Source organism: Ptiloglossa arizonensis, chromosome 12 (assembly GCF_051014685.1).
Source record: "Ptiloglossa arizonensis isolate GNS036 chromosome 12, iyPtiAriz1_principal, whole genome shotgun sequence".
NCBI lineage: Eukaryota > Metazoa > Arthropoda > Insecta > Hymenoptera > Colletidae > Ptiloglossa > Ptiloglossa arizonensis.
The window spans coordinates 9,896,451-9,908,706 of record NC_135059.1 but is presented as its reverse complement, the minus strand read 5'-3'; the positions used below and the strand labels follow the sequence as shown (position 1 = coordinate 9,908,706).

General features: G+C 32.9%; 1 protein-coding gene across 1 annotated transcript; it reads left to right on the top strand.

Moving 5' to 3' along the window:
* The first annotated feature begins 473 nt into the window (after positions 1 to 473).
* On the top strand, positions 474 to 9,798 carry LOC143153087 (G-protein coupled receptor dmsr-1). Its single transcript, XM_076323906.1, has 4 exons — positions 474 to 1,947; positions 2,774 to 3,020; positions 6,983 to 7,384; positions 9,504 to 9,798. The coding sequence occupies exons 1-4, from the start codon at positions 1,624 to 1,626 to the stop codon at positions 9,707 to 9,709; spliced, it is 1,179 nt and encodes a 392-aa protein (XP_076180021.1). The 5' UTR covers positions 474 to 1,623; the 3' UTR covers positions 9,710 to 9,798.
* Positions 9,799 to 12,256: the final 2,458 nt, after the last annotated feature.

The window sequence follows — 12,256 nt, the reverse complement described above, 5'->3', positions numbered from 1 at the left end:
AATTGTAAAATAAAAGTATGTTTTACAAGCTGTTCATAAATTGTTTTCCCTGATAAAACTTACAGTACCATTGATTCTTATTTTCTTTATTTATGGGATTCTTTTCCTAAGCTAATTGCACTAAATTGAAATTTCACGCAACAAGAAACATTTACAACTACTTTGCCGAAATTTTTCAAACCAACAAAAATGATACATGAAATGAACATGTAGGAAAAGTAGGTGTAAACGGAACATCGATGTAGAAATTATTTCTAAATTATATTGGGTTGTTCGGAAAGTCGAAAGATTTTTTTCGAACGTATAAACATTTTATTGAATTATATATTCTCCATTTTGGTAAACGGCCCAACAATTATGTGAAAAGAAATGAGAGTTTCTCGTAAAATATGAGAAAAGAAAATAGAGTGCGGGAAAGGGTGAAATGATCTGCGCCTGCGTTGAAATTTCGGTGAAACACCGTGAGCGTCGCGACGCTACATAAGCTCGACCGTCGTCGCAGCGTTCGGACGTTGTGCCGAAGCGTCGTTCGTTTGTCCAATCGTACGCCTGTTGCATCTCGTAGTGTTACCTTACTCAAGTTTAAACGTTGTTAATTATCCGAATAAAATCGTACATTAATACTTGACTCGATAAATAAAATTAAATTTACCGTAGTGTACACCATGCCACTCCCGCATCTTTCGTTTTCGTTACGATTTAAAAATGAGCAAAAAACCGAATAAAACTGCCGAAATTTTGATCAACAATGCCGTGAAACGCGTACCTCGTAATAATTACACGCAATAAAAGAATCCTCACAGAGTTACGCCTAAAAGAAAAAAAAGAAAAACTTGTGACGACAATTTGTATATAAAGAAGAGACAAAAATATAATAATAATAATACAAGTATAGTGTTATGAATTCCTTGTTAGTTACGTCGATAGTATTAGAGAGAGGGGCAGTGTTCTTTGATCATCGCGCGGAAATTGAAAGGAAACAATCCCTATGAGACCAACGAGCTTTCAGGAATTGTACTTTCATCCAATATGAAATATATCCTCCAGTATAAAAGGCCACCTCCTAAGAATTTTTATAGTATAAAGCGCCACGGTTTAGGGGAATACTTTTCAAGAGTCAGAAACAAAGTATAAGAATTTCGTTCACGAAGACCGAAGACGAAAGTGCGCACAGCCTTTCAAGAATAACGGACAATTGGAAAAAAAAAAGATCTTGTTCGATAGCCCACGATTGTTCAATTTTTGGAAGAAAATTAGAAGAAATACGAAAGACGATTTTAAGGGTCGTGGGTGATTCGATGAACGCAAACGAGGCTGAAAATATTCGATGAAACGGAGATACTAGAATTTTTATTAGAAAAACACAAGTTTCTCGGAGAGATTGCAAATATTATTCGCGGATACGTTAGAGAACATTTTTTGATATTCGAGGAATCTTCGGTCGAAAAATTTCTCTTCGATGATTCAACCGAGACGATCTTTCTGTAGTGGATAATATCGATGGAAATTACTGAGTATTACTGTATTTGGATAATTGCTTTCGGAATATTGTTCAGATGATAGACCGTGGTAAAGTACGTTAACGTAAAACAGAGAAGGAGAGGTGCATTTAAAAAAAGAATCATGGATTTTAACGTCTCGTCCACGTATTACGTTTGCGAGTTATCATCTTTTCACTCGTATTATTCTCAGTTACACGGATGGATATCGCTTTTCGTTTGTATTTTTGGTTCGATCGCAAACGTTCTGAACATCCTCGTTCTAACGCGACGGGAAATGCGATCACCGACGAATTTGATTTTAACGGGATTGGCCCTGGCAGATTTGTTTGTAATGATCGAATACATTCCTTATTCCTTTCATCTTTACCTGTACCGTCGATCAAGACAAGACACCTTTACTTACGGATGGGCAATTTTCGTGCTATTTCATTCACACTTCGCACAGGTAACAGGCGATCATTACTTGTCACAGAAATAGAATTATGAACTTGCCTTGTCTTGGAAATTTTCTTAACAATAAGAGCTCAAGAATAGGGAAGAAGGAAAAGGTGAAACAACATTTCTCCGCTATAATACAGTATACCGTCAGATCGAAGAAGATAAAAAAAATATATAACTGTAAAAAAAAAGAACAAAATCATTTTGTAGCTCGATAATGGAACAGGTCTCTAACAATTGATCGCGTATGTACGTAGGTATGTTTGTGTGGGCGCGTGTGTGTTCGGAGACACTCGAGGGCATACGGTAAACGCTATTGTCAAAAAATTCTTCTACCGGCGAGTTGCAAATTGATTTTGTTGTTTACGGATTATCGAATACTTCCCGGACCGTAGTTCCCTTCTTTTCTTTTACAAGGATTGACCTACATGTTTGGAAACCAATCAATTCAACGGAACGTGTCAGTCTTCTTCTTCAATTAAAGATATACTGCGCTTAAACGAGAAGTGGATTAAGTATCCTTTCTAATTTCACACAACGATAGTAGTCAAAGTTATACAACGTGGCTTCTAAAGTTCCGCAACGTGTTCCGTGCAATTTGAATAAAACGAAGAAGTGAACGAAAAGTATACGGTGATTTCAGGTGTTTCGAAACGTAAAGAAAATAATAGTTCTCTGTAAAGGAAAAAAAGAAAAAAAAAAAAAAGGGAGAAACAGATACACAACCCCCAACTGAGACTTTCCAGACTAAGAACAAAAAAAACAAAAAAAAATACAAACAAACAAACAAAGAGGTACAAGTAAATTCATAGGACTCGACTTAATTTTCACAGGTATGTCACACAATCTCGATTTGTTTAACTTTAATACTGGCTGTGTGGAGATACGTGGCGGTAGCGAGGCCACAGAAAAACAGAGAGTGGTGCAGTTACAGAAGAACTATTTTTGCGATTCTGATCGCGTATGTTTTCTGTCCTGTGCTTTGTGTACCGTTATACATCACGACGGAAGTAAGGGAACAAGCGGAGATCTTAGATACTAACGGAATGAGTGTTAATATTCAAAATGGAACTCTGATCGGTGAGTACTGTTTTACTTAATTACGTGATCCTTGTATTTCTACGAGTTGCGAAGTAACGTGAATTTTTTTACGATTCTTTGATGCAATCTGGAAAGTGCACTCAAGGGTAAAGATGACAAAGTAATGCTTCCGCGTGATCTCGGAAATTTTTACGAGAGAAAATTTCTTTGCGTTACGAACGCGAAATATGTTAACAGTAATTATAAAATTTGAATTACAAATGCCGTTACGTTAACGAAACATTTTTTTTTGCTCCTTTCAATATTTAATTACGATTTTTTTTTTTCGTGTTCCGCGAAACAATATCGTGTAACGAATTATTTAGGAATGTGTACATTAATATTAATGTGTGTGTGGGTATTTACGTATCGTGCATGCACAGGAGTTCATTTATTTTCATTATTTTAAGGAAATACGATACACATAGTTGTTGCACGGTCAAAACGCTAGATGGTGTTCTTTAAACTTTAGAATATCCACTCAATCTACCGATTGTTTACTAAACGTGTATCATTGCATTTTAATAATACATTTCTGTATATATATCATTCGTACAAACTGTGCGAAATATTAGTTGTACGATACGGATATGATAAACATCTGATCGCTGGAAATTATTATAATGTTTAAATACCGTAAAACCAATGACAGTACCTATATTATTGTTGTTCTCTTCTATGTTGTTCTTGATACTAGATTATAGTATTCGATTAGTATTAAATTTAATTACAAAACGCAATACTGTTCTCATTATAGACACTCGTGTTTACATTCCAATAACACGTATTTCCTAAATAATAGTCCAATACTTCTTGGATCTATTATAACAAACGTGTGAATAGAGTACTGTTCTCATTCGTGTCTATGAACCTAAACAGAGTTAACTCAGTGTCTACTCGTGTTTAAGTTCCAATAATACGTATTTCCCAAACAATAGTTTAATACTTGGCTCTATTATAAACAAACATATCGATAGAGTACTGCTCTCATTTATAGACACCCGTGTTTAGGTTTCGTTATTGCAGCATTCATTCTCAAAACACATTGGCGAACGTTATCCATCGTTTTAGAGATATCTTGTTCGTGTAAAAGTTGTCCAATTTTTATTTCCACGTCGCAAAAAAAAATATTTCATTCTATAATTCCAATTCTAATTTATTTCAACGGGATACGAATGAAAAGTTGTTTACCTTTTATTCGTTACTCGAAGCTTCTATCTGGATAAGAATTGCCCTCATCTTTGATTTCAGTCCTGCAACAAATATTGCATAATAAAAATTCACCGTAAAAGAGAAGCGATAGCGGGATTTAAAAATATTCTCTATAAAGGGCAAATAATAAGAAGGTATTCGCTTCTAAAATGGTTAAAAAAATTTTATCGTCGATGTATTCGTTCATCTTTTGATTTATGTATAAAAAAAAATCAATAAGCTGTATCTTGAAGTTGAGTTGTTCCATGGTTTCGTGATACCATTCATCTTGTTGGTTCGAAGCAACGAATTTAAGATTAATTTGAATCTATAGAGTTGCCTCCCGGAATCGTTAAAAAACAAATCAGATATAACAAACTGGCGAGACACCACGCGATAAATATCGATGTTTCCAAGTTTAAGAGTTCCAAACGTTCGAAAATATCAACTTGATATTTCTATGGTGAAAAATATCTATTTCCAAACGATTAGATTAAATTTCGAAAAATTGTCGATGTTACGAGTATTGACAGATTATGGCGTGCAGATAAAAATCGAACAGCTCGACGTGCACGCAAAGCGGTTACTCGAAGGTACAACGCAAAGGTGATTCGGTTTATTTTTCGATATTTTTATTCACATTTAGCAAAGATCACAATGCGATTAAATTAATCGCTAAACTTCGGTGGCGATGTTTATTACAGTACATAGAGTTTGCTGGCGCGAATTAAACCGTCGCGTGTCGAGGTCTCCAACTTTAACGCTCTTTTTCGCGGATGTTGCTAAAAACTTCGATACGAGTGAACCAATTTTCGTTAAATTTCCTACTCGTATAAACGTAACTTTATCGCCGGGGCTACGACCGTTAGGGATCCCACGGTGCTAGTTTTCCATTAAAAAAAAAAAGAATTGTTCTACTTTTAACCGTGAATTTTCAATATTTCCCTTCAAGGTATCGTCGTTTTCGAAAACTTTCGATATTTCTTTCCATTGCAGCCCCGATCGTAGATACACTCGTACGAGTTACAAACAACGTCGTTGTTTTCCGTTTCGGATTGATAGAATTGAAAAAATCAAAACTCGAAGAGGACGTGTTCTTTTCTTTTCACCGAGTTCTTTTCGGTTTGTATATTTTTTCGATTAATTGAAATTTTATTGGGAGAAAAATATATTTTCACGACGTATCTACGAGCAAGTTTGCAACGTAGAGAAAAGAGAGGATGAGCTTTCATTGGTAAAGAGAGAAGGAGGTATAGAGGTAGATATAAGGAAGTATAGAGGTATAGAGGTAATGATAAAACTGATAGAAACTAAAATGATAAAAACGAAGAGGACGTGTCCTTTTCTTTTCACGAAGTTCTTTTCGGTTTGTATATTTTTTCGATTAATTGAAATTTTATTGGGAGAAAAATATATTTTCACGACGTATCTACGAGCAAGTGTGCAACGTAGAGAAAAGAGAGGATGAGCTTTCATTGGTAAAGAGAGAAGGAGGTATAGAGGTAGGGAAGGTAAGTAAACTTGGTAAGTACCTGGAATACTCGCTGATACGAAAGAAGAGGTAGTAGAGCGAGTAAAAGTTGAACCGAAAAAGAAAACGAGCCTGATAATGGGGAAAGATTCGAGGATCGAAAAAAGGAAATTTAAGGGCGGAGACAGAATCTATTGGATGCAGTCGTAAAAAGTACGATAATGTAAAGAGGACAGATATGGGAATGGAAGGTAAGGGGGGTTGGAGAGGTTACACGAAAGATACCTTAGATGGATGATAGGGCTGGACTAGGTGTTGTGGAGTTACGTGTTGCGGGGATGGCTGAAATAAAACCTAAAGGCGAAACGACGATACATAAAATGATAACCTGAAAAGAAATTAAGGAGGAACTGATATATGTACAACGTGCAACATTTTTCGTAATCACTGTGTTCGTTAAAAAAGAAATCCTGTGAATAGTCTTTCTTTGGCGTTCCAATCGAAAGTTAGAAAATTCCCTCGATTCGATGTCGCAAGAAGACGCGAGAAACAAATATAAGCCTGATTCAGACTGTAAGGGGATGTTTGTAGAATATATGGGGTGTATTCGAATGATTCCTTATGAAGAAAATAAGAGAAAAGACTACTTTTTACATGTAAATTATCGATGTTGAATCAGTCGTGGAGAAAGAATTGCCTGGCATTCAAGATCGCGTGACCTTACACTCCTTGATTTTTATTTGCGCGATTGCATCGAAGAAAAAGTTTATAGCGAAAACATTCAGAGTCTCGGGATCAATTAATGCAACGTATAAGAATTAAACGAGCATTATACGATTCGACGCGTATAAAAACAAACAAATACCCTTCGATGAACTTCCTGCGCATGTACATACGTAAATACGTGGTTAACAACACTTTTGTGCACATCGGAAGATTGATTATCATACGGATAGCCTTAAAATTCTAATAACTTTTTAATAATAAAAAATAATTTCAATCGTATTTTCTTGCGACTAATACGTATATTTTTATCTGTAATTCTTCAATCAACACTGTTATTATTTTAATAACTCCAATAACTGTAATATATTCCGATGTCGAGAAAACTTCGTACACCTAAATATTATTATTCGATATATTATTTTGACGAAAGTAATGCATTTACTATATCGATTTCTATCTCAATGTTTGAATTTAACGACTTATTTTGTCTTTCCACGATTTCAACGTGCAGTAAACTATGATTGATATTCTACGATTGCAAATTAATCAATCATTGAAAATCTCCTGTTTCTAGATTCACCGTTAGGGAATACGATAAACGTGACACTCTACTTCGTTCGATTAACGGAAACGGTAGAAAATCACGATATACTGAAAGAACTAAATTTTTGGATCTACAGTGTCGTTATAAAACTTTTTCCCTGCGCCGTACTGACGATCATCAGTTTAAAACTCGTTCAAGTTCTATTAGAAGCGAAACGAAGAAGTCAGAAGTTAACAAATATTCACGAGGAGAAATTCGAAAGGAAGAGGAGTTCGAGAAGACTGGACAAGGAGAGGCAAACCGATAGAACCACCATGATGTTGCTCGTAGTTTTACTTCTTTTTTTATTAACAGAATTGCCGCAGGGAATTTTAGGATTGTTTAGCGTACTGCTGGGCCCAGATTTTTTTCGAACGTGTTACCTGATGTTAGGTCAGTATCACAAGACTACTTAAATAGTTTCTGACAAATATTTTAAATAATTCTCGAACGAAAATTCAATCGTCCGATAGCGAGAGATACGTGTAATTAATAGTAATGTTTCACAATAAGTTTTAAAGCAGAAAATTGAAATTAGTTCAAATTGATTTGAAACATACTTGTGTTTAATTTTCATATAATGGTATTTACTGTCCCCGAAAAAGGAAATAAGAAACAATTGATAATTCGATAAAATAAGGGATACTTTAACTATTTACTGTTAAAATACAAAATTATTTTATGAAATAATGAATAATGTTAATAAATGTGGTATAAAGTATAAGATGGAAATTTTACTTCTGCATTTTCATTTAGTGTTGAAGGGGTCAGGTTCGTTTCATAAAAAGTAATATTTGTAGAAACAAAGATCAATTACGATGAGCTCCCATCGCTACTTTTATTGAATACTGTCGACGTCTGTCAAGGGAAACACTCAACTTGTTCCCCTTTGATCTTAATCCACTTTTGCAAGATGGTGGATTGCAGGTCACTATTGCTGTGTATAAAATATTAGGTGTATTAATTCGATAAGTTCAGAGATACCTTGTATTACAGGGTGAGACAAAGATTCTGTCCACCTGAGATACTTATATTATTGTTGATCATGGAAAACAATTTTACAACACAAATAGGAGTGTATTACGGTAGCGTTAGATTTTTTCGAGCGAAGGCATAGAGGACATCTCAAGGTCAACTTTATTTTTCTTTTCAACGTAACCTCGAACTTTTTTGTCCTTAACGCGATACCAACTATTTAGAAAATTTCAATCAACTATAATACAAGGTCCATCTGCGTCAGAGGAAGTTATAGAAAATGGTGGAGCGAGGATACAATAGCTATCGATACAATGTCTCGTATTTCAAAGTGAGCAGAGTTTTTGTCTTATTCTAGAACCTAAGGTAATGTAATTTTAATTATTGATATTTTTAAAATTATCGAGTCATACTGCACTGAATATTTTACACATAGCAACAGTGACCTGTAATCTACCGTACTTTAGAAATAGATTAAAATCAAAGAGGGACAAGTTTGATACTTTCCTTGTAAAAAATAAGGGATCGTTACTTTTCAGTCTGTGGCATTTGTGAATCTTTTTTTTTTTTAACATATTATTTCAAGATTCTTGAATAATACCGTTACTATTGTAAATAATTTTGCTCGTGTGCCATAAACTAATATGTATATTATTTAATTAATAATTCTAGAAGTACTGAGTAAATAGGTGGTAACTATTTACCACGTTGTCTTAACGCGAAAAGATTATGCAGTCGTAAAGAAATGTCTATTACTCCGATTTTCTTGTTGATTCTAAATATATTCACGATGAAAAAAAACATTGTGCACTATTACAGTGCACAGCCAAGAAACTTTTTACGTGGAAATTGATTTTTCGCTTTTATAAAATGGGAGTTACCGTCTCTTTGATGCAACAGCTATAGATATACGCTATTACATCACGGCTAAAAGCACGTTGCACGGTTAAAAGGGCGAAAATTAAAGTGCAACGTGTAAATAGAATAGAATCGATTACTGGAACGTCGATTAATCGAAATGTTGATCTTACAAGAATCAATTATAGAAAGAGAAGAAAACTCTTCAGATCCGTTTCCACCGTATTCGAGTTTGAGATCAAGTTGGTCCTCTTTGCAAATACGTATGCGATAGTCATATATAAGGGGTTAGTCCTAGAAATATCCGACCTGACGTATAGATGGCGGTAGTTGTTTGAAAAGAATTTTCTTACAACTTTAATACAACTTTTCTTTGTATTATATAGTAAGCACATACGCCCTGTGTATTTAATTATTACTGAAGAAGACTTGCTGATGTAAACATTGAATAAATAATTATTAGATTCAAGAAAAAAGAGTTTGCATATTAAATTCAATTACTTTTTTCGTATAAAAAAAGAAAGGAAGATTATATTGCAAACTTACAAACAAATTTATCGAGAAATTAATCGAGTTAATTACAAAAGAAAAATATAAGTGTAAAAAGATCAATTTACGGTTGATATATATCTATAATAAATCTGGAACAAATGATAATAAATTCTTTATTAATTTTCAGGTGATGTTATCGATATGTTGACCCTTGTAAATTCTGCTATAAACTTCATTCTTTACTGCACAATGAGCAGACAGTTCAGAAAAACGTTCAATGAACTATTCTGCAAAAGTTGGAAAATCCCTAGAAACACTGGGAATCAAATTTTTATAGAACGCCATGGAAATACGAGTACAAATCACACAGTGACCCAAGTGACACAGGTGTAGCTATAACAAAAATGATGATGTCTTCTATCACCAAACATATCTAATGGTTGCGACTTTTAATTTAAATAATATACTTTAATAATAACAAGTTTTTTTTATTCAAGCACCTAATATAATTAATTTCATGAAACCAATTTGTTTTTTGATATATGTTAATTACGAAATTTTATAAAAACTTTATTCCTAATTAGTAGTTCATGCAACAAATTAAATTTTTAATTATAAGTTTATCCTATGTAACGAATTCAACAGTTGCAAAACTTAATTTGATGCATAATAGATGGTATGTAGTAACATCACTACACAGGCTGATTTTAGGAACTGGATCAAGCAATAACTTCTCTTTAAACGAAAATATCCAAAATTGATCAAGCAAAAAGTTAAATTCCCCAACGAGGACCCTTTTTCAGTGACATAATTTTCGTTTTGATAAAATGGTGCAGGTTCAATATGAATTTGCACTTGTTTTTTTATTTTCAAATAGGACAATGCATTATACTTTTCCTTAAATTGATTCGTCTTATTTGTATATGCAAAAATATTAGACGTACGACCATTGAGAACGTAATACATTACGAGATATTTCATATTTTATGCTTGACCTCGTAAACTATCAGTAATTCTGCAGCGACCTCTTCCTTTAAGAACCTATATTTTCAACTGAATCACCTTAGTCGGCAAATATAGTAAACAGAAAACTCGTTTCTTAACATCGTTTAGCATTTTATCAAATTTGTCAGTCTTCAAAAATATTGTAACGATAAGTTCGGTTCTTTTTCACAGATGAAACTTGGAATATTTTAATAACATGAAACCAAGAATATTTTCAAAGTTGTCTAACAGTTTATCTACTAAAATTTTCTAAATTCTATCTATTCTCCTATTCTGTATTATATATCTTATATTCTAAAACAGCAATGACAGAATGATATTTGGAACTTTAATATTTCTTTCTGTAACTCATCATTTAGGATAATATAAATGAAACGTAAGTTTCATAGAGAGCTAATCTATTTTGTAAAAGACTGTGCAGCCATCTAGCAGACAATGGAGTAAACTAATTTTAAATCATTACTCAGCGCCCTCGACGGCGAGACAGCCAAGTTTGCTACTCGTAAAAGCGGAAACAATTTTTTGATAAATTTGGCCATTTATCATCAAGAGTGTTGATTAAAGATTTAAAATTCAGACCTGCACGTCAATGTACTATTTCTGTACACCAATAGAGTTCTGTAAATTATACAAATAAGATACACAATCAAATTTCTATTCTGCTTATTTATCTTATTGTTAGATTTTAAAAGAGAAACGATTAAGATTTAAAATGTCAATATCTTTTTTTCTGACTCATAAAATAAAGGAAGCAAGGAAGGAAACAAAAAAGCTATTCGCGATACTGACAATGAATTTATGAAAAAATATATCAGAGTTATACTCATAGTCTTATGTTTCATTGAAATATTAAAATTTTCTTGCATTTTTATGCGTTACAAAAATGTTTAATGTTACAATATTATATTTCTTTTTATATCTTAAGAAACTATTCTAAGTTCGTAGCCGATTAGCTCGGCATTATTCTCGACCAGAGATGGGTAAAATTATTATCTAGATAAAAGTTTCGAGTAACGAATAAAAAAATTTGGTAGGTATTACAAATTAAAATTTGAATTATAGAATGAAATACATCACAATAAACAAATGAACGTTGTAAATGAATTGCTATTTGTTGGTTTCATTCGTAATTTTTTATTCGAATAAAATTTTGCCCATCTTCACCATTAATGAACCATTCTTCGTTGCGAGTATTTAATTCTGACTACTAAGTGTCAAGAAGAAAATGGCTACAAACGAAGATCCAAAGGAAGATAGATGAAATCAAAGTTTCAATAAACGATTAAATAAAATATGTTATTTTAAATTGTCTTCCTATGATATATCTAATACTTAGGAAAAGTATCATAAATATTCTAGGAATAATGCGAAAATAAATATGGTAAACGATTAAACATGTCTTATATAAATCCTTTTCTCTCGATGTTTGTACAACTGTGTACACATGCACATAGCTAACAGTCATAAAAATTGAATAAAATTTCATACATTTAAGAAGATTATAATCTTATATGAGTTTGCTCGCTGATAGAACGAAGCAAATTTAACGAAGTACATTGAAAAAAAAATAATAAAATAAGTTTCGAAAACAAATATCATGTCTGTGTTTTTATATAAACTGAAGTTAGCGATTAGTTAAATAATTATAAATAAATTTTCATAGAATTATCCGCAGACAATGGTTTATTTGAATAATTTATACGCATAATTATTACTCACTACTCGTAATGTTCGTCTGTAACGAATAAAGGTTTATCTGAATAAAAGTTTTACATACGTCCACTTTGGGAATAAACATCATATTTAAAAAGTGTACCTCGAAACTTAAGTGTATCAAATATTTCTGTTGTATTTTTTATGAAACTGGAAATTTGAACGAATGAAGAATCGATTCATGTTAGAATTGGACATACGAGAATCGATTTAAAAAATCGA

Coding starts and splice junctions, on each gene's coding strand:
- LOC143153087 (XM_076323906.1), top strand. CDS start 1,624: ATGGATTTTAACGTCTCGTCCACGTATTACGTTTGCGAGTTATCATCT. Junction 3,021..6,982: donor TCAAAATGGAACTCTGATCG/GTGAGTACTGTT, acceptor TCCTGTTTCTAG/ATTCACCGTTAGGGAATACG. Junction 7,385..9,503: donor AACGTGTTACCTGATGTTAG/GTCAGTATCACA, acceptor ATTAATTTTCAG/GTGATGTTATCGATATGTTG.